This window comes from Macrosteles quadrilineatus, unplaced genomic scaffold, assembly GCF_028750875.1.
Source record: "Macrosteles quadrilineatus isolate MER2022 unplaced genomic scaffold, UCM_ALF_1.0 Scaffold_8__2_contigs__length_117827958, whole genome shotgun sequence".
In the NCBI taxonomy this organism is placed as follows: domain Eukaryota; kingdom Metazoa; phylum Arthropoda; class Insecta; order Hemiptera; family Cicadellidae; genus Macrosteles; species Macrosteles quadrilineatus.
The window spans coordinates 15,718,426-15,736,924 of NW_026542601.1; the positions used below are offsets into that span (position 1 = coordinate 15,718,426).

Consider the following 18,499-nt stretch of genomic DNA (forward strand, 5'->3'; position numbering starts at 1 on the left):
TTTTTACCCCCGGAATTTTACCCCCAGAATGCTTGACTGATAAACTGTCAGATATTGCATTTGCGAAGGTTTATTTGTATTCCTATACAGTAATAGTTTTGCCAGCATATCTGGAAAATTGCACACTTAATATGCAAACCAACTCCTGTTCTGAATATGGTTTCAACCGTGGGGTCCCAGTTTTTCGATCAATTTCTACGGTTGTCGATAATATGGAACCCAGCCGTTTCAACTTACTACAATTTTCCCGTGTACGTAGAACGGGCAAACAGCTAGTTTGGTCATAAAATCGTTAAGGTGGATTTTAGACACAGCAGACGTTAAAAATTGCCAAAAAATTCACAAAACGGCTTTACATATAGCAAATTTTCCGGGGGACCCCGGTCCACCCTCCTAGCGTCGAAAACCACCGTTCGCCCCCCCCCATGACAAGAGAACTGCCACTGGGTAGAAACTGTTTAGATTAAAAACATAATTTTAACCAATGACTCACAGTTGTATGCGGCCGTGGTTGTATTTACTATTAAGGAGGTAAGCATTTTTATACGACTCTGTATGACGATGATTCATTTCTTAAGCAAAAAAGTTTTTGTGCATCCTTTATCTAGTATCATAAAAGTAAAATAAACAGTGAATTCAAATAACTTGTTCCTACACAGCATCCTTTAAAAAAGTTTGAGGTAATTTTAAATATTTTAGACCCTCTTATGCACTTTATTTTTTATATTTTCCCTTTACAGTCGTTATAAACCACAGGGAATATGATATTTTGAGATATAGGAATATACAACAGAATGTATTTGTAATTTTCTCTGGTACACTATTTTACTTTATTTGAAATCCAGATCAACCAATAACTTACAAACTTGTTTTGCGATATTTTATAATAAATCTTACAATTAATACTCATTGACAAAAACAATATTTAATCTGATTCTATTAAACGCGTAAAAGTGGGTAATTTTATTTAAAAGTGGGTATTTTCGGCAGGTTCGGTGGGGGAATTGGCAAACCTGGACCAACAACCCTATGGTCTGCTCTGGTTCGAGTTCTGTTTAGTGTTTACTGTTTACAATTATTTCCTCTTCTTGTCCGTTGTTGGCTTTGGCTAGTGGTTAGTGCTAGTGATCTACTTATCTCAATTTTGTTTGGAGGTATAATATAAAGTTTTAGTTAAAGGTATAATGTAAGAAACAGTGATTGATGCATTGTTGTTTCTTAGCATATATTCTAATTTCTAACCGGTATTATTCCTGGCCCATCTTTCAGCGTGATGGTAATTTGGTAAATACCAAGTAGCCTAGTGAAAACTGACTGTTTCACATCTGTGAAAAAACATTAGATGTAAATAATAATTAGTTAGGATACTGCACCGCATAATAATAATTAACATAATCTGGGAGTGTAACTTTATTTGTGTGACGGCCTATAAATTGTGCAAATTTACCAACGCATTTTTTGCACAGACGAACCTTATAAATTAGTCAAGTGAGAGCTTTGATCTTTTATTTATGAAGCTTACAACTTAACATGGAATCTGTTGAAAATGATGGAGAAGTTGGTGAACTATTTCAACCTTTAGAGGTGGTTGGTAGTGAAGAAGGCAACAGCAAACTGTACCTTGACTTAGACAGCTTAAGGGAGGAATCTAAGAATGAAATCAGTTCAGACAGCTTAAGGGAGGAATCTAATAATGAAATCAGTTCAGACAGCTTAAGGGAGGAATCTAATAAAGAAATCAGTTCAGACAGCTTAAGGGAGGAATCTAAGAACGAAATCAGTCCAGACAGCTTAAGGGAGGAATTTAATAATGAAATCAGTTCAGTCAGCTTAAAAGTAGAGTCTAATAATGAAATCAGTTCAGGCAATAATGAAATCAGTTCAGACAGCTTAAAGGTGGAATCTAATAATGAAATCAGTCCGGCTTCAGAAGAGAATACAAACAATGGAGATGTGGTATTTAGGTAAGCAGACAAAGTTGTTTTATAGTTAATTTAATAGTCAATTAGTTTGTTTATGACTAAATTACCTAGTCAACTTAATTATCTTTACTTACTTAGGACTATAGGCTAGGTACTAAGGACTAGGTACCTAAATAAAGCTGTTTAAAACCCTCTGTCGGTTGTACTGAGTCATTTGATACAAGCAACAACCTTTCAACCACCATTTCTCCATCCGCTCACCATGCGCTATCACCTCACTTTTAACTTATGTATAATAGTATGCCCAGTTAATCCTCTGAGTGTTAAGCGTCGTGTAATCGACGCACAACACACCCGCCGTGGTGTTATGCGTCGCTTAAGCGACACACAAACATCGTTTACGGCAAAGGCTCTGGGACTGACTGAATCAGATTGAACTGGATCGAGATTGGTATCGTTGTTTTTGGCAGATTCTAAGCTTGGCTGCACTTTACTTTAGGTCCTACACTCATTCGAATGAAAATATCGATTAGGCTATTCGATTGTTTCATTCGAGGACCTAAAGTAAAGTGCAGCCCTAAGCTTTCTCCCGATGTCTGTTTCTAGACGCTTTTCATTTTAGTTCCGAAAATATTACAGCAGACAGATGACGTGCGTATTTATAAATAACTTCGTTAACCTCGCACCGATGACTGATGTGTTTTATTACGTTTATCATTGTTTTAGTGTTAAAAATAAAAAGTAGTGATATAAGTGGTGCATTATAAGAAGATGTTAAGTGATTTTGAAGGGCTGGTTGATACTCCTGAAGAAGTATGTAGGCTATGTAGTAATATTGATGTAAATGATCCGCCAGATTCCTAGCTATGGTTAGGCTATGCATTCTTAGCTAACGCTAAATGTACGAAATCTGTTTTTCACCCATAACCAGGGGTGGGCGGACCGGGCGGTCGCCCATGGCGGCGGGGCCGGGGCGGTGGGGCCGGAACGGCAGAGCCGGGGCGGTGGAACTGGGGTGGCAGAGCCAGGGCAACAAACAAATTTTAGGGAACAGTAAATTTTTAATACAAATAAAATCATAAATTCATTAAGTGAATGTGAAGAGTACAATTATCTATATTACATTTTACGCTAAGAACAAGCCTAAGAAGATAAACGGCAATTCACACATTGATTTAAAATTATAATTTAAGCCCAAAAATAAAAACAAACCACTCGGCTTGTGTATCGAACAACCGTCGCCACCACGTTACGACGTTACCCAGGACGAGTGACAGTGTCAAAGCAACATTTCAGCGGTTGGGATTGACCTCGACGTATTTCTCTCTCTCTTTCTAGTTTCTGCCCCCTCCCACGACGTTGTGTTTACTTTATTATTGGTTATTTTGGTAGCATGGGCTTCCCTTCCCTCCGAGAGAGAGGGGTTGCAAAAATGAGATATTTTGCTACTTTTTATTTTAATAAGCAATGTCGTAAATTGCTTCAACAATTAATAACATTGCCGTTTTGGGGAAATCCAAGATGGCCGAAAGTCCTGCCGACTCTTAGGTCAGATTTTAAACAAAAACCAAAAAATAATTGATAGGCCTATCTGCAACTGTAAACATAAACCAGCTTATGAAATGAAAATAATTTTAAAATGTCCAATTTACACTTAGAACCCTTGGTACATAATTAAGAGTTCAGGGAGACACCATAATTCGGCGATCGGTCAAGGAAGGGATGGAGCCCAGGAGTAAACAATTAGGCGGGACAGTGGTGTAGATACGGGGGGGGGGGGGGGGGGTGTCAGGGGGATATATCCCCCCTTCAACCTAAAATGGGTCAAAAAATTGTAATAACATTTAAAAAATAATGTTTTAACGTAAGCAATGAAATAGTGAACCTTTTAAATTTTACTTCTATTGTATTAAGCTTGTTTTTCAAAAGTATACTTTCAATATCAATAAATCGTAAATCAACTGCAATGCAAGTGTAATTGTATAGTATTATTTTACCAAGTTATTGTTAGTTCTTTTTTTTTTTTGTGTATTAAGTGAAGTGTGAAGAACTTTTATTTTGATTAAGTAAACAGTTTTAAGGTCTCTATCACGCACAGGTCATTGTGACCCATGTGATATTTTATTTTTTGTATTTATTGCTGCAAAACAGTTTGTAATAAATAAAGAATTTTCTCTCTCTCTCAGTGAAAGTAGTATGGTTTTTGGGCGCGAAACAGAGTACAGACAGACACAAGTCACGGAAGGTCAACAGCCTTAGCCTATCCGCCCCTCCCCCTACCACCACCACGTCACCTTTTACACCTACCTGAAATTAATCGTTTTAACTTGAGCAATAAAATAGTTAATAAAATGTCATGCCTATTGTACTAAGCTTGTTTGTTTGTACGTATACTTTCATTATCGATGAATAAATGGTAACAGATAAACTACATGCCGGACGTCGGTAGCCGATAGCAGTGGTGGGGTGGGATATTTGCGCGTCAAACAAACGTGGGGGGGATGTTCCGCGTTCAACCACCTATCGACACCCTCCTCCTCTACCCCGTCACCCACACTACCCTTGCTTGATCTGTCGTCTAGTGTTAATTATTGTGCCAGTGTGTTTTTATGATTTTCGTATTTTGTGGTGTCTCATGAGTGTTATTTTATGTCGAAACAAAGTAAACTGAGCGGGTTTTTTGCCCCGAAAATGAAAATTTGTTAAGCGTTAGCTGGTGTGGCAATGGAACAACGAAGTTAAGTGATTTTATTACTCGCCTTTGAAATCAAATTTTTTTAAATAGGTTAAGTCCCGTTAACATATTAATCAAAATATTCAGTGTTAAAGGATAGAGAAACATAACGTGAAATGTTATCATATAACAAAAAGCCTAGCCTAAGTACTTAAAAAATAAATTCAATAAAAACTAGTCCAGCATTAAAGCAAAAAGTTTTACATAAGTACAAAATTGCATAAAATTGTACCTACTAAGTATTAACACCAGATTTCACTTCCTAAACGCTTAAAAATAGTGTTTAGAGAAGTTATTTTTCTCAAATTTTCCGGGGAAGGCCCCCTGGACCCCCTTTCTTGCTGGGTAGTATTCCATACCCCCCGGTGGGCGACGGTCATCGATCTTGCCCAGGGCGGCAAGGTCCCTAGGTCCGTGCCTGCCCATTACCTATTTATTTACAAACCTACTTCCGTATATTGTTATATTTTTGGAATCCTCACAAAATTTAAAACAAAGTGGCTATTTTGAAATATTTGTAGACCAAAAATTATTATAAATTTATTCGCAAACATAATTTTTTTCATTTATTTTATAATTTTTGAGAAATGTTAACCCCACAAAAATTGTTGAAAATTTTTTTTGTAATGCTTTATATAGGTATTACATTAAAGCCCATAGTTTTCTAAAAACAAAATGATATATAAAACAGTATACTTTAGAGTGTTTTTAAGTTTCTAAGATACATTTTAATAAAACCCTGCGATTTCGCGATAAATGGGCGGACATTAAGACCATTACTATGGACACTTGGAGGGTTAAGAAGTTATGCACATTTAACTTAATGTTCTATCTTGGGGAGCGAGCTGGTCCCCAAAGACCCCTGGTTGGAGTGCGGGACCCCGGTTCCTGGGGTCCCGGGTTCAAATCCCACCAAATCACCAATGGATTTTATCTAAGTGATAACGCCATAACCCCTAGGTCTAGCCTGAATTAAGTAATATGAAAAACAATTCTAGGCTTGTGTCTAGCGTCCTAGGACAAAAAAGTTCTATCTTGTTGTCATTATTGAAATTTAACCTATGGTAATTAGCCTAAATGCAACTTAAGTTAGCTACCGGTACTTGTGAAAAGGGTATTCTGTCAACAAATAAACAAATCATAAATACCTAAGTAGGTAGGTACTCTAAATTAATTTCATAACAATGGAAATTATTATTATTAACTTATATGCTGCTAATAGTTTATAGCATTACTATTTATTGTATTGTTTGTTGCAATTTTTTATCATGAGTTTGGGTTTTACTCTGTTTACAAATTTATGGTGGTTTTAGGGGAAGAAATCTAAGTACCCATTCACTTTACCCAACCTTCAAATCAATAGCTCAACATTTCAGGTTTTAATTAGCTGTTAGATACAAACATTTATTCATCATCCATCAATCAGCTGCAATTTAAGAAAAAAAGTGGTTGGGGAAAACTCTCCAAAAACCGCCTAAATTTTGTGAAACAATTAATAGTAGCATAATGTTAGTTTCTTCCTAACTTTTTTTTGTACCTACATTAAATAGGGTTTGAATCTATGAATAAAAACATATGGTAGCCTATGATTATTGATCGTAGCACACCATACCTACCGGTACCATCTAGACTAACCAACACAAGTAGACTTCTCATCCCATTGTAAATTTTGAAGCACGTTTTTCGTGTCTAGTTCATGTACGTGACACAAAGGCGCTAGTGTCGATGAAACTTTGTTTCCATTATTTTAGGGTTAATTTCTTGATTTGTGCTTTACTGTTTGGTTATATAACTAGGGGACGAGTTATTGTTTATGATTAGATTGTATTATTTGGTTAAACGAGGTTTTAAATGGCTGTAATAACGGGAAACAAATTGTAAACAAAACACGACCTCTACATAAACCGTACATGTACTAACAATAAAATTGTCTTCAGCTGTTCCATAAGGATGAGAAATCTACTAAGGGAGTATGTTTTATCTATGCCGGTACCTACCCATAAATTGAAACAATTGAAAATAATTTAAGTTTTAGTTTGTTCTTAAAATAAAGTTTGTTTTCAGCGTTATTCTTATTTTAATTCTCTTATTTTCTTTCTTTTATTTTTAATCCTTTATTAAAACGTTTCTATTAGCTCGCTTTTTTGTCCAGTACAAATTTTGCAATCAATTTTATACTAACATCCCGATGAGCTAGAGACTTGAAACATAGCTCACAAATGGATGACAATGCAATATTATATCATTTAATTTTCATATTTACCTTGGGCTACGCCCCATGAGCTTCTTTTTATTAGCTCACTTTCCTACAAATTTTGATATCAATTTTAAACGAAGTTCCCGATGAGGTAGAGACTTGAAATTTCAAACATAGCTCACAAATGGATGACAATGCAATACAGTATTATATCATTTCATTTTCATATTTCCCTTGGGCTACACCCCATGGGCTTCCAAAATTTTCATGTTTACATTTTGAAAGAATGTAAATATATCAATTTAAGTCAGCTGTAAATACTTAAATTTGACAGTTCGAAGAGCAGAGGTTAAGAGGTACAGGTTATGCTCCCAAGAGATTCTTTATACAAACAAACATTACAAAATAAAGACATACAATCTGATTACAAATATAAAGGTGTTTGTTAATAATGTAAATTGTTATGTATTTAGTAGCCTATTCTATAAAGTAAACAATAAATTAAATAGATTGATATACCTATGTACAGTTATAGTCCTCGCCACCCTAAGTTGAGGCAGCCAAAGGCCGCACTAGATATACGCCGTGCGGCCTTGGGCTGCCTCAACTTAGGGTGGCGAGGACTATAGTATGTAGGCCATACATTCAATCTAATACATTATTATATGAAAAGAAACTCAAATAAACCTTTGATTTCCCACATGCCTCTGTCTTAATCTGATATAGGGCCTAGATGCTTGAAATAGATTTAACATCCACACACATTAAAAACTAAAAAGTAGAAAATAATTGATAAATAAAAAACTTTTTTAAAACAAAACATTTTTAAACACACTAAAGAGTAGAAAATAATTTATAATTATGTGGAGAGTATAAATACTTGTACGATTTAAAACAAAAAAACGTGGGGTGCATGCAATTGATAATAATACATTAGTTCAATAGGTGAAATTGTATTATCTATTGCATGCACCCCACGTTTTTTAATTTTAAATCGTACAAGTAATATTATACTATATATAATTATACTCTCCACATAATTATAAATTATTTTTATTTACAATTACGTTTTGTTTTAAACAAGTTTTTTATTTATAAATTATTTTTCTTATTAAACTAAATGAAGATTAAAATATTATTTTAGGTCCCAGGGCATTTTTATTGCTGCCTTCTATGATTAATGGTGATTGACGGAATCCGTTAAGTGACTCGTCTAGTAGTTTTAAAATAGATTGCTGTAATTTTTAACAGTACCTACCTAACAGTATTCATATTATTAGTATGATATATCTTATAGGCTATATACCATACTAATAATACGAATAAGTTAACTACCGGTATGTGAATAGGAGGATATTTAATGATGTGTATTAACTATGTACTGTCAAAAATGTGTTAATCGAACATAGTCTACCTACAAAGTTCTTTTGTTACACACAAAAAGTGTGTAAAATATAAGTGTCTAGTTTTTTAATGATTGTTACCTGTGTGTTTTTTTTATTTGGTTTATTTTTTATGTAATAACAGTATAGTATTGCTGACCTGTTGGCCTGTTTTTGAATTAAAATATAAGAGTACAGTATTAACATTTCAAAATCTGTGATATTTAATTTTATTATTTTAATAATTGTACTTGAAAAGGTCTTATGCACTGTAATATTTGTATCTTAGAACAATACATCTCTTGACTCTTGACAGTAGGCCTATAAACATCGTAGGTTACACTTCATGGTAATTAAAGCAAAATGTTCATTTCAGTAAAACAAAACTATTTGTGTGTTTGATCTGTGGGAAGAAGTTTAATCAAAATGCGGGAAGATATAACCACATGAAAAAAATACACAACATAAACCATGGTGAGAAAACCAATATACGCTGTTTGGAAAAAGGCTGTTCATTCAGATGTAGCTACAAAGAAAAACTACAACTCCATCTAGTAGAAGAGCATGGACTTAGCATGGACATCAGGGTCAACTATTTTAACAGCTATAGTGGTAAGATTAATGTCTACTTTCCATAGCCAAATAATACTTCTTGAAGTGACATACAGAGAACCCCTCATATCCGACTGTGAAGGACTGGGTCATGGTGGTAATGGGCAAAAGGTCGGATATCGGAAGGAGCATAATTTGCCGTCTCGGTGACTAAGTCTCCCGTAACCAAGGCCACACACATGAGCGTACCTTGCGGTGCTAATCCGCAGCGTAACCGCAGCGACACCCGTAAGCATAATTTAATCATCTCACACGACCACAGCACCTGTAAGCACATTTTGCAGCCTCGGCAATAGCGGTCATTATTGCAACACCGGCGATCAGCCATTTGGTTAACGGAACGCGCCTTGCGTTATCGCTCCAAGCAGGAAACAAGTTAGCTGTCGGTCACTAGGTTGGATAACCTGAGGAGTCGGTTATGCCGAGGTCGGATACGAGGGGTTCTACTATATTGCAGATTAAAACCGCTTTGAACCATATTTCTTTACCCTTTGGAACCACTGAAGTTAATTTTGAAGACTTAAGAAAAAGATCAGTGAAATGTATGGGGATGACAATTTAGGAATAATAAACTTCATTTGGCCTAGTGTTCATTAATTAATGTTTAGTGTTCCAGTAAGATGTTTATTAAGTATAAATTCGTACAAAATATATGAACACAACTATTGAATCATGTTTATTTCTTTATAATGAAAAGTAAACATTGAATTATTTACAATATGAAATTAATCCAGTCATATGATAAATATTAAAAATAAATGAGAAAGTTTTAAATATATAACAATTCCTCCACACCTATTTGAGAGAAAACTCAATTACAAATCCATCCTTTTGATGGGTTTCCTGATTCTTGTTGATCGGCGAATCTTTAGGGCGTCTGGTTGTGAGTATGCAGCGTTTTGTTGTCTGCTGGTACTCGGCTCCTGGGCCTCTTGTTGTCTGCTGGTACTCGGCTCCTGGGCCTCTTGTTGTCTGCTGGTACTCGGCTCCTGGGCCTCTTGTTGTCTGCTGGTACTCGGCTCCTGAACCTCTCTTTTTGTCTCAGTATTAACCCTTCAAGACGGTTTGACGAGCATTACTCGTCACGTGTAAAAAGACACTGCTACGGTTTGACGAGTGCCGCTCGTCATGACATGACCCGTTAAGTGGTGGTCTCTGACGACGATTTAGTGAACTATTTGGAACCTGGACTCTATGGAGCATGTTGTCCATTAGTTGTTTGACATTTTTCAGCTGTTATCGATCGCAGTAAGTGCGACAGAGACAGATGTATTGTTTGCAAACTTGAGTGGACACAAATCATAGCCTAAATATGAGCAAGATGAGCTATATCGTTAATATAGCTTTATCTTGAACACAATGGTGTGTTGCTGTCTTAAAATAGCGATGTAGAGGGTATTCTATTATGATTTTTTTTAAATAATGGTTTAGCTGGCTTACTTAAGAAAAAGTCTAGTAGGCTATAATATACATAGCACTATGTTACCTACCTGATCATCATTTAGGTAAGCTAGCTGCTGTCCTTTCATTCTAGAAATCAGTCCTGGTCTACAGTCTTTCCTTAAACGGAAACCAAGTATAAAATAAGAGAATTTTAAGAATTGTCAAGTAAGTATTTTACTTAAAAATGTATTTTTTTAGAGTTCCTGCGGTGGAAAGAAGAATTTGAAAAACAAGAAAACACTCGATTTGTTAAGAAATCTGGATCAAGACCAAGAGAAGAGGGAGTTCGAGTTGTATATTTCTACTGCAGTAGATCTGGTACGCCAATTTGTCGTACAAGTATAGAGAAACAAAACGGCAAGAAGAGATTTACTACCAAGTCAAATCACCACTGCACAGCTTCAATCACATGTATAGAGAAGGCAAACGGTGAAGTAGAAGTGAAGGTGTGTGCCACACACTACGGTCATGACAACGACCTCCAAAGACTGCGACTCACAAAAACTGACAAGATTAACATTGTTGAACAGTTGGCTAAAGGTCTCCCTCGTGATGTAATCCTTGATAACATTCGGTCATCAACTAGCTCGCAAGTTGAAAGAATCAATTTAATTACCCTCAAGGATGTTAAAAACATTGAAAAGTCATATAGGGCGAAACCTAAGAGTACCAGCGGTATTCCAACAAACTGTACTTGCAGCAACATTAACAGCTGGGTGTCACTAATGAGTGAATCGGATCACACTCCAGTTGTACACTTTGAGGAACAGGCTTCTAATAATTCTGCAGACTACGACTTCACTCTTGTCCTAATGACAGTAGGACAGATTGAAATGGCAAAGAAATACGGACAGTCAAAGATATTTTACATTCCCACTTATACCACAAAGGATGACAAATACGTTGTATACAGTAGGCCTAATAAAACTAAAAATACACATGATATTCATCTTGCTACATTGATTGTTGCTGATAGTCATAATGATGCTATACCCATAGCTTTTGTGGTTTCGACTAATCTTAGCATGGAGAAATTCAAGCTGTTTTTTGCATGTGTGAAAACAAATGTACCTGAACTTGAAGCCAAAGCTGTGCTAACTGATGACCGAAAAGAGATTTTTGAAGCCTGGAATGTTGTTTTCACAAGTGATTCTGGGGAAGAACCATGTCATCTGTGGAGTAATCGTTTTGTTGACAAAGATTGGAGGGATAACTTGGTCAACATACCTAATGAAGAGATTCAGGAATCTGTTTATGAACGACTCTATTCCTATTTAGAATCCCCAGAAGAGATGTCCTTTAGGGATCTCAAAGACTTTGTTGATTTTGAACTTTTAACAAACCCATTGACATTTCAATTTGGTAACCACTTTGCACTAAAATACTTAGGATCTGAAGCTGTTTGGGCAGGGTGTTATGGGAAAAAGAGCATTGCTGTTCACGCCCAGTTAAACATGGAACGTCTTAGTGATGAAATAGAAGATATCATCGATAGGAAACAATTGGGCCTTGATAAAAGGTTCGTTGTTAGTACTGTGCAGGATTTGCTTAAATTATTTAATGATAATCAATGTCATCGTCAAGTGAAAATTCAAAAACAAGTACAAGAGTTACCAAACCATCATATACTTGCTTTGCAAATCAATCCAAAAGCGATTTCTAAAGAGTCAGAGTTATCTTGGCGTGTCAGCTCTACCAAGGATCCTGAAAAGATTTTCTCTATTGTAACTAAACAACAAGAAAACAGTTGTAACTCCCAACCATGTGTGTTGTTTTGCAATAGATGTAGTACTTGTGCTCACAAGTTTAGTTGTTCTTGTAGGTTGTATGCTTTTGATAAAACAATGTGTAAACATATCCATGCTGTTATTATCAACTTCTTTGATGAGGTACACTTTCCAGAGCCTAAAAAAGAAAAGTCAAAATCTGATGAAAAGGCTACTTATCTTTGGGGATGGCACAAGAAAAAGAAACTGAATCCACCCACCGAAAGAAGTCAACATTTTGAGCAAGAAGAAAAGAACCTATCTAAAACAAAAGATGTAACTGAGCGTCGTAAAAACACGAGAAAGATTACAGACAAATTGCCAAGTAAAAAAAGTAACAAATCGTCAAGTAAACAAAGTAACAAAACAATATTATTAGCGTCAGAAGAAACTATACCTAGTAAAGGAACAAGAAGTGTTATAGCAACCCCCGAAACTAAAGAAGAGGAAAATTTACTGTTTTATGAAGACGCTACTGAAAAGGCAAAATTTATTGAAGTTGAAACCAATATTTCTAATAAAGGAGATGACTCGCCCCCAAAATTAGATGCAACTGTAGGTGAAGATAGTCAGAAGAAAGAGTCAGAAGTCAAGCGAAAAAGAGGGAGACCAAAGAAAAATACAAATCGAGAAAGTGAAATAACTGCTAACGAAAAAAAGGTTAAAGTTGAGGACAGTAAAACACCACATCGGTTAAAAGTAAATATATTGAAAAAATGCAGGAAAACACAAACTAGGAGTCCACAAAAAAGTTGTAAAAAATAGTGATTTTGTAGCTTCTCTCCTAAAAATCCCTTTTTTAGAACATTTCAATATACAAGGTGACAAAAAAGTCTGGAAACGGCTTGATATCTTTTTAACTAAATTCGTTAGAAAATTCAAACCTTTCACATCAGCTTATATCTATGAATACTACTTTTTGCAAGCATTGCCATTTTTTTACCTTCACCAGGGGACGGCCCATGAGGAGTAGGTACATAGGTTGATATGCACATCATTTTAAAGGTCTGGTCAAGTGGAGCTCATTGCCGGAAACCGCGTCAAAAAAGGTTGATCCGTTACAAAATTGCGGCAGTCCAAACTATTGCGGAATATACCTGCACAGGCCTTAGTATTGGTAAATACTCATAGTCAACATTAGCCGGGAAATCTGAAACCCGGATAAATTTGATGTGAAGATCGAATAAACTTAGTATATGAGCTAGTTGACTTTAAAATACAATTTCAGCTCTCAAGCTAATGTTTAGTACGAGTATTTACCAATACTAAGGCCTGTGCAGGTATTTTTCGCAAGAACTTTAGACTGCCGCCATTTTGTAACAGATGAACCTTTTGATACGCGGTTTCCGGCAATGAACTCCACTTGACCAGACCTTTAAAATGATGTGCATATCAACCTATGCTTACATTAAAGATTATGTACCTACTCCTCATGGGCCGTCCCCTGGTGATGGTAAAAAAATGGTAATGCTTGCAAAAAGTAGTTTTCATACATGTAAGCTTATGTGGAAGTTTTGAGTTTTCTAACGGATTTAGTTAAAAAGATATTAAGCCGTTTCCAGACTTTTTTGTCACCCTGTATATAATATACATTCTTATTCTTATTATAAATAAAAAACTTTTTTATACACTTCCTACGTCCAATGCAGATTAAAATTTTCTTACAGTTTTTACCAACAGTTAATTTTTATGTAGGCTAGAATCTATTATTGTTTTCACATGCATAAAAAAATCAAATGGAAGGAGTAAAATGTCCTTTTTTTAAATAAGAGAATATTTTAATAGTACAGTACATACCTAGAATATAAAAAGAAAAATCAAGTCACTTTTGTTAGGCTTTATGTACGAAGAAAACTTATTAGCCTATATATTATTTTCTGGGTCTAGGTCAAATATTTGAATGAATATGGTGTGCTGACTGTCATTATTTAATTTTACAATATCATTCATTAATCATTATATAAGTTGTTCTTTATAGAATACCATACATTTATGACCTGGTATAGCTATAAATGTCCATAATTGTTTTACAAGTATATTTTATGTGTTGTTAATTTATCTTCAATATTGTAAAGTACCAAGATGTCTTCATCTTGCCCTAGTAATCTAAGGCAATTATGTGTAGTGTTTAAATAATCAGCCTGTTGATCTCATTTGTTAAGAACATGATATAAAATTCCATTTTGTGATGATTTTGGTGTGATTTAATTTAATGTAACTTAAATGTATGATTGAAGGGAACAATTATTTCGTTCAGTAATGAGTTTGAATTTGTTTTCAATGTTATTATTTTCAATTAAAAAATGTAATGCTTGTAAACTGATGATAAGAACATCAAAGCTAGAGAATCATATAATTTGAAACACAAAGCATATTAATATATTTTCCGTCTTTTTTCGAAGATTGTGTACCCTACTTGCCCGAACCTAGATGAAATATTACAGCAACTCGTATTATTGGTTAAAAATTAATGGTTGCTGATCAGCTCTTCAGCCAGGTCACTGACAATTCTGTTTGATCATGACTAGCAATTACCTATTAATTGTTAGGACCCTTGCATAGTTCTAACTATCACACAAACTTAACAATCATTTTTTTAAATATACTCTTGCTAGAATTACTCTTTGTATTCGCAAAGGTTTTGGAAGCCTGAACATGTTAAACAGGGCAAAAGCAAAAAGCTACCAACCCCTTTTGTCTAAATAAATAGCATATCTTTTTGAAATAAAATATCTCTATGACATAATATTTTAATTTTATATCTATATTTTGACAGTTTTCAATGGTTGAGTATGATTTTCTACTTTTTTTTAAGATTCAGCGACATTTCCACTTATCTGACCTTGCTGTAACTGGATTAGGTCAGAGGACCAAGACTACCATCATAGATAAAACATACTCCCTTAGTAGATTTCTCATCCTTATGGATCAGCTGAAGAAAATGTTTTGTGAGTTCCGTCCAGTGCTTTGTAGAGGTAGGCAGTTTTTGTTTACAATTTGTTTCTAGTTTTTTCAGTAATTTAAAACCTTGTTTTACCAAATAAAACGATCTAATCAAAAACAATAACTCGCCCCCTAACCAAACAATAAAGCAGCCCACAAATAAAATTAGGTAACACTAAAATAATAGAAACAACATTTTGTTGACTCTAGCGATCAGTGTCACCAATTATGAACTAGTCAAAAAATGAGCTTCAAAATTTACAATGGGATGAGAAGTCTACTTGGGTTGGTCAGTCAATGCTACCAGTCAGCTGTATGTAGCCAATTTCCCTTTTGTAAAACTTTGTGAAACAACTATTTATGAAACCAAATCTATATAATTAATACGCTACATGAAACTTTGTCGGTTGAACTCCTCCGCCATTTCTTAACCAATTTTATCCATTGACGTCTCATTGGAAAGAGTGTGTCGCGTAGATTTGCAAACGAGCCTTAAATTTTTAAAAAGTCCCTTGGGCTCTGCCCCAGTGGCTTGAAAGTACCCATGTTATCCTTATGGAGAACTTAATTGTTTACATTTTGATCAGATGTATAATTTAATTGCTGTTATTTATTTTCAATTCAATGAAACGCATTGAGTACATTTATTTACTATTTGAGTAATAGCGATAATTTGATTATTTGTTGTTTCTTTCTTTTAAATGCCTCCGACGCGACGACAACGAAACATAGACAGAAGGCGTGATCGTGATAACGACCGCAGCTACAGAACAGTGGCGCGTAATAGTCTTAACTCATCACAGTCATTACCTGACCCTAAACAATCTCAACTATTAGGTTACAAATGCACCCTAACACTACCGAAAAACAATTTTTCGTTCTCAATTGGCCCTCTATCAATGACATGTGTTGTGTCTGTACAGCGGGACATTTTGAGAAGGAGAAAACCGGCCGGAATGCTTTAGGTTTATCAATAACGAAGATAAACATGGTCTGAGCTACACACCGGTAATCTTTGAGTTGACTCTTTTAAACTCATTGTAAATTTGACTGTTATTCGTTTTGAAATAACTCCTGTAATACTTTGCAACTGCTCGAATTCTAGCAACATGTACACTAGTTCCTTGTAATTAACTGAATTTTCCTATTCTAAAATTTAAGGTGAATAATGATAAAAGTTTTTTGTAATGGAGTAATTGTAACACACGAGCAGCAGAATGTTTTAATCGCTGGGACTTAAATTATACTTTTGCATTTCAACCATCCAATCAAAATGTTTTTTACTTTCTAACATTGTATTCATTAAACTCAAACATATTAACTTTGCCATTGGGTGTTTTAAATTTTTTTACAAAACTATATTTGATTTTTTTTATGAGGTGCTGTAACTGTAACCTATTTAATATGATCAGTAGCTATTTATAGCAATTTTTTTATCTTCTTGAAAGAGAGGTACCAGAAAGCCATTCTGCCGCAAATCGAGAACTGGTGGTAATATCTAAAATCTCTACGTTGAAAATGCTTTAATCTATCAAATCAATACTCATTACTGGACAGCTATTAAAGTAGCTTTGAGAATGAGAACATGCCATGGACATTATAATGAATTTGTAGTGTTCACAAATACTATAAAATACCCGGTTTGGATCATAAACATAAACAAAAGACATTTTTGGCCCGAAAGTAAACAAAACCATGTGTTCATTAATGCTATTAGTATAGGGGTTTGGTTTACTTTCGGGCCAAAAACGTCATTGGTTTATGTTTATGACCCATACCGGTATTTTTCTAGTATTCGTGGTAGTGTTGCACAGTTTTTGCTTCACTTGTTACTTTAATATTTGAAAGTCATGGATGCTTATTATTTATTGCTTAGTTACATATTATTTTAGTGTGCCACTATTTAGAATGAACGTAATACTGTTAAGTTTAATTATTATGAATGATAACCTGCCTTAAAATCAATTCTAGTCATAAAAAATGTTGAACAGGCATTGTTCTTAGATTTAAATGGTCAAAACAACTGAGTGTTGTACTATTTTAAACGTGTACTATTTTGTAAATAAATTGATGTTGATCATGTTTATTGGGCAAATAATTCATCTTACCCATTCCTCTATTAGTAAGTTTTCCATGCCATCTACTGTAGGGACTAAATATATTAGTATAAAGTGTCATATTTCAATTAATACAAATTTTGAAATTTACTACATAAATTATGTAAGTGCATCTGTTGGTAATGCCCCTTTACAAAGATTTTAATGATGAAACTCAATCTGTGTTTACACTGGAGTTAGCAAATGTTAAAGACTTTTGTTGTTATCAGCTGTTAAGAAAAAAAAAACATCTATAATATTAAAACGAAACAGTGTTTTTTTATTTCACGATTCTGAATCAACCACTTGACGGATTTTCACGATTTTTGTGTTGAAAGAAAGATAATTTTGAGAACTAGGGAATGTCGAAGCCATAATTTTAGTTTAGGGTCCCAGTTCTTTAGAAATTAAGTTTTAATTTTTAAAAAGTCTAGCAGCCGACGCTAATATTCTAAACTAGCTTTTGGCATAAAATAATTTGCTTAACATAAGAGCTGTAAACATTCAGCTTTTGTGTCACAAATTCAGCATTTGGATGAAAATGTAAAGACATACTTAGGGTTGACTTATTTATACTATGTGTAATGCTAATCATTGATACGTTCAATTTTTCTGTAAGAGGATGACAGATTAATTAATTATACATAGTAAAATACAAGGATGTTCAAATCTATATATTAATTTGAAACTGTTTTTCTTTGTGACAGCTAATTTGAGAGAACGGCTGGGCGTAGAATCTCGGTAGGTGTGTCTAAAGAAAGGGCTTGGTCTGTAGATGAGCCATCAAAAGAGAAACGTGGTAAATTCCCTTGGAGCTCTGCCCCAGTGGCCTTTAAATTCCCACCCCATGTTATTCTTATGGGAGAAAAACAGGTTTTTGTCACAGCTAATTTCAGAGAACGGCTGGGCGTAGAAACTTGGTAGGGGTCTCTATAGAAAGGTCTTGGTCTGTAGATGAGCCATCAAAAGAGAAACGAGGTAAATTCCCTTGGGGCTCTGCCCCAGAGGCCTTTAAAGTCCCCTCAGCAGATTTGTTTACATCATGACCATGTGTATAATTTTACACTACTTTTTAATGAAACAGCTGTTAATATTTAAATTGTGATTTACTGAATTTATCAAAATGAAGTATTTGCAATGTTTTTTCTTATTTTAAAATTGATTTTCTTCTGCATCGTGTCATGTTTTGCAATATAATGTTCTGTTGCCAAATCAGTGGAAAAATCCTAATATCACACTAACTCTTAGTAATCCACTTGCTAGGGGGGTCCTCGTGTGCATTTTATGTATAGAAAAACACCCTAAGTGATCATGTAGGTACTATGTGCGTTATCATTTTTCACGTGGGTGCCAGCTTGGCAGAGTGGGCATAACCTCAGAATTCGCCATTTTAAAAATGGCGGC

The 18,499-nt window shown here is 34.8% G+C and overlaps 1 protein-coding gene across 1 annotated transcript; it reads left to right on the forward strand.

Annotated features, from left to right (window-relative positions):
• The first annotated feature begins 1,530 nt into the window (after positions 1–1,530).
• LOC129000217 (uncharacterized) lies at positions 1,531–12,897 on the forward strand. Its single transcript, XM_054427172.1, has 3 exons — positions 1,531–1,964; positions 8,612–8,847; positions 10,489–12,897. The coding sequence occupies exons 1-3, from the start codon at positions 1,531–1,533 to the stop codon at positions 12,819–12,821; spliced, it is 3,003 nt and encodes a 1,000-aa protein (XP_054283147.1). The 3' UTR covers positions 12,822–12,897.
• Positions 12,898–18,499: the final 5,602 nt, after the last annotated feature.

Coding starts and splice junctions, on each gene's coding strand:
- LOC129000217 (XM_054427172.1), top strand. CDS start 1,531: ATGGAATCTGTTGAAAATGATGGAGAAGTTGGTGAACTATTTCAACCT. Junction 1,965..8,611: donor AATGGAGATGTGGTATTTAG/GTAAGCAGACAA, acceptor TGTTCATTTCAG/TAAAACAAAACTATTTGTGT. Junction 8,848..10,488: donor CTATTTTAACAGCTATAGTG/GTAAGATTAATG, acceptor GTATTTTTTTAG/AGTTCCTGCGGTGGAAAGAA.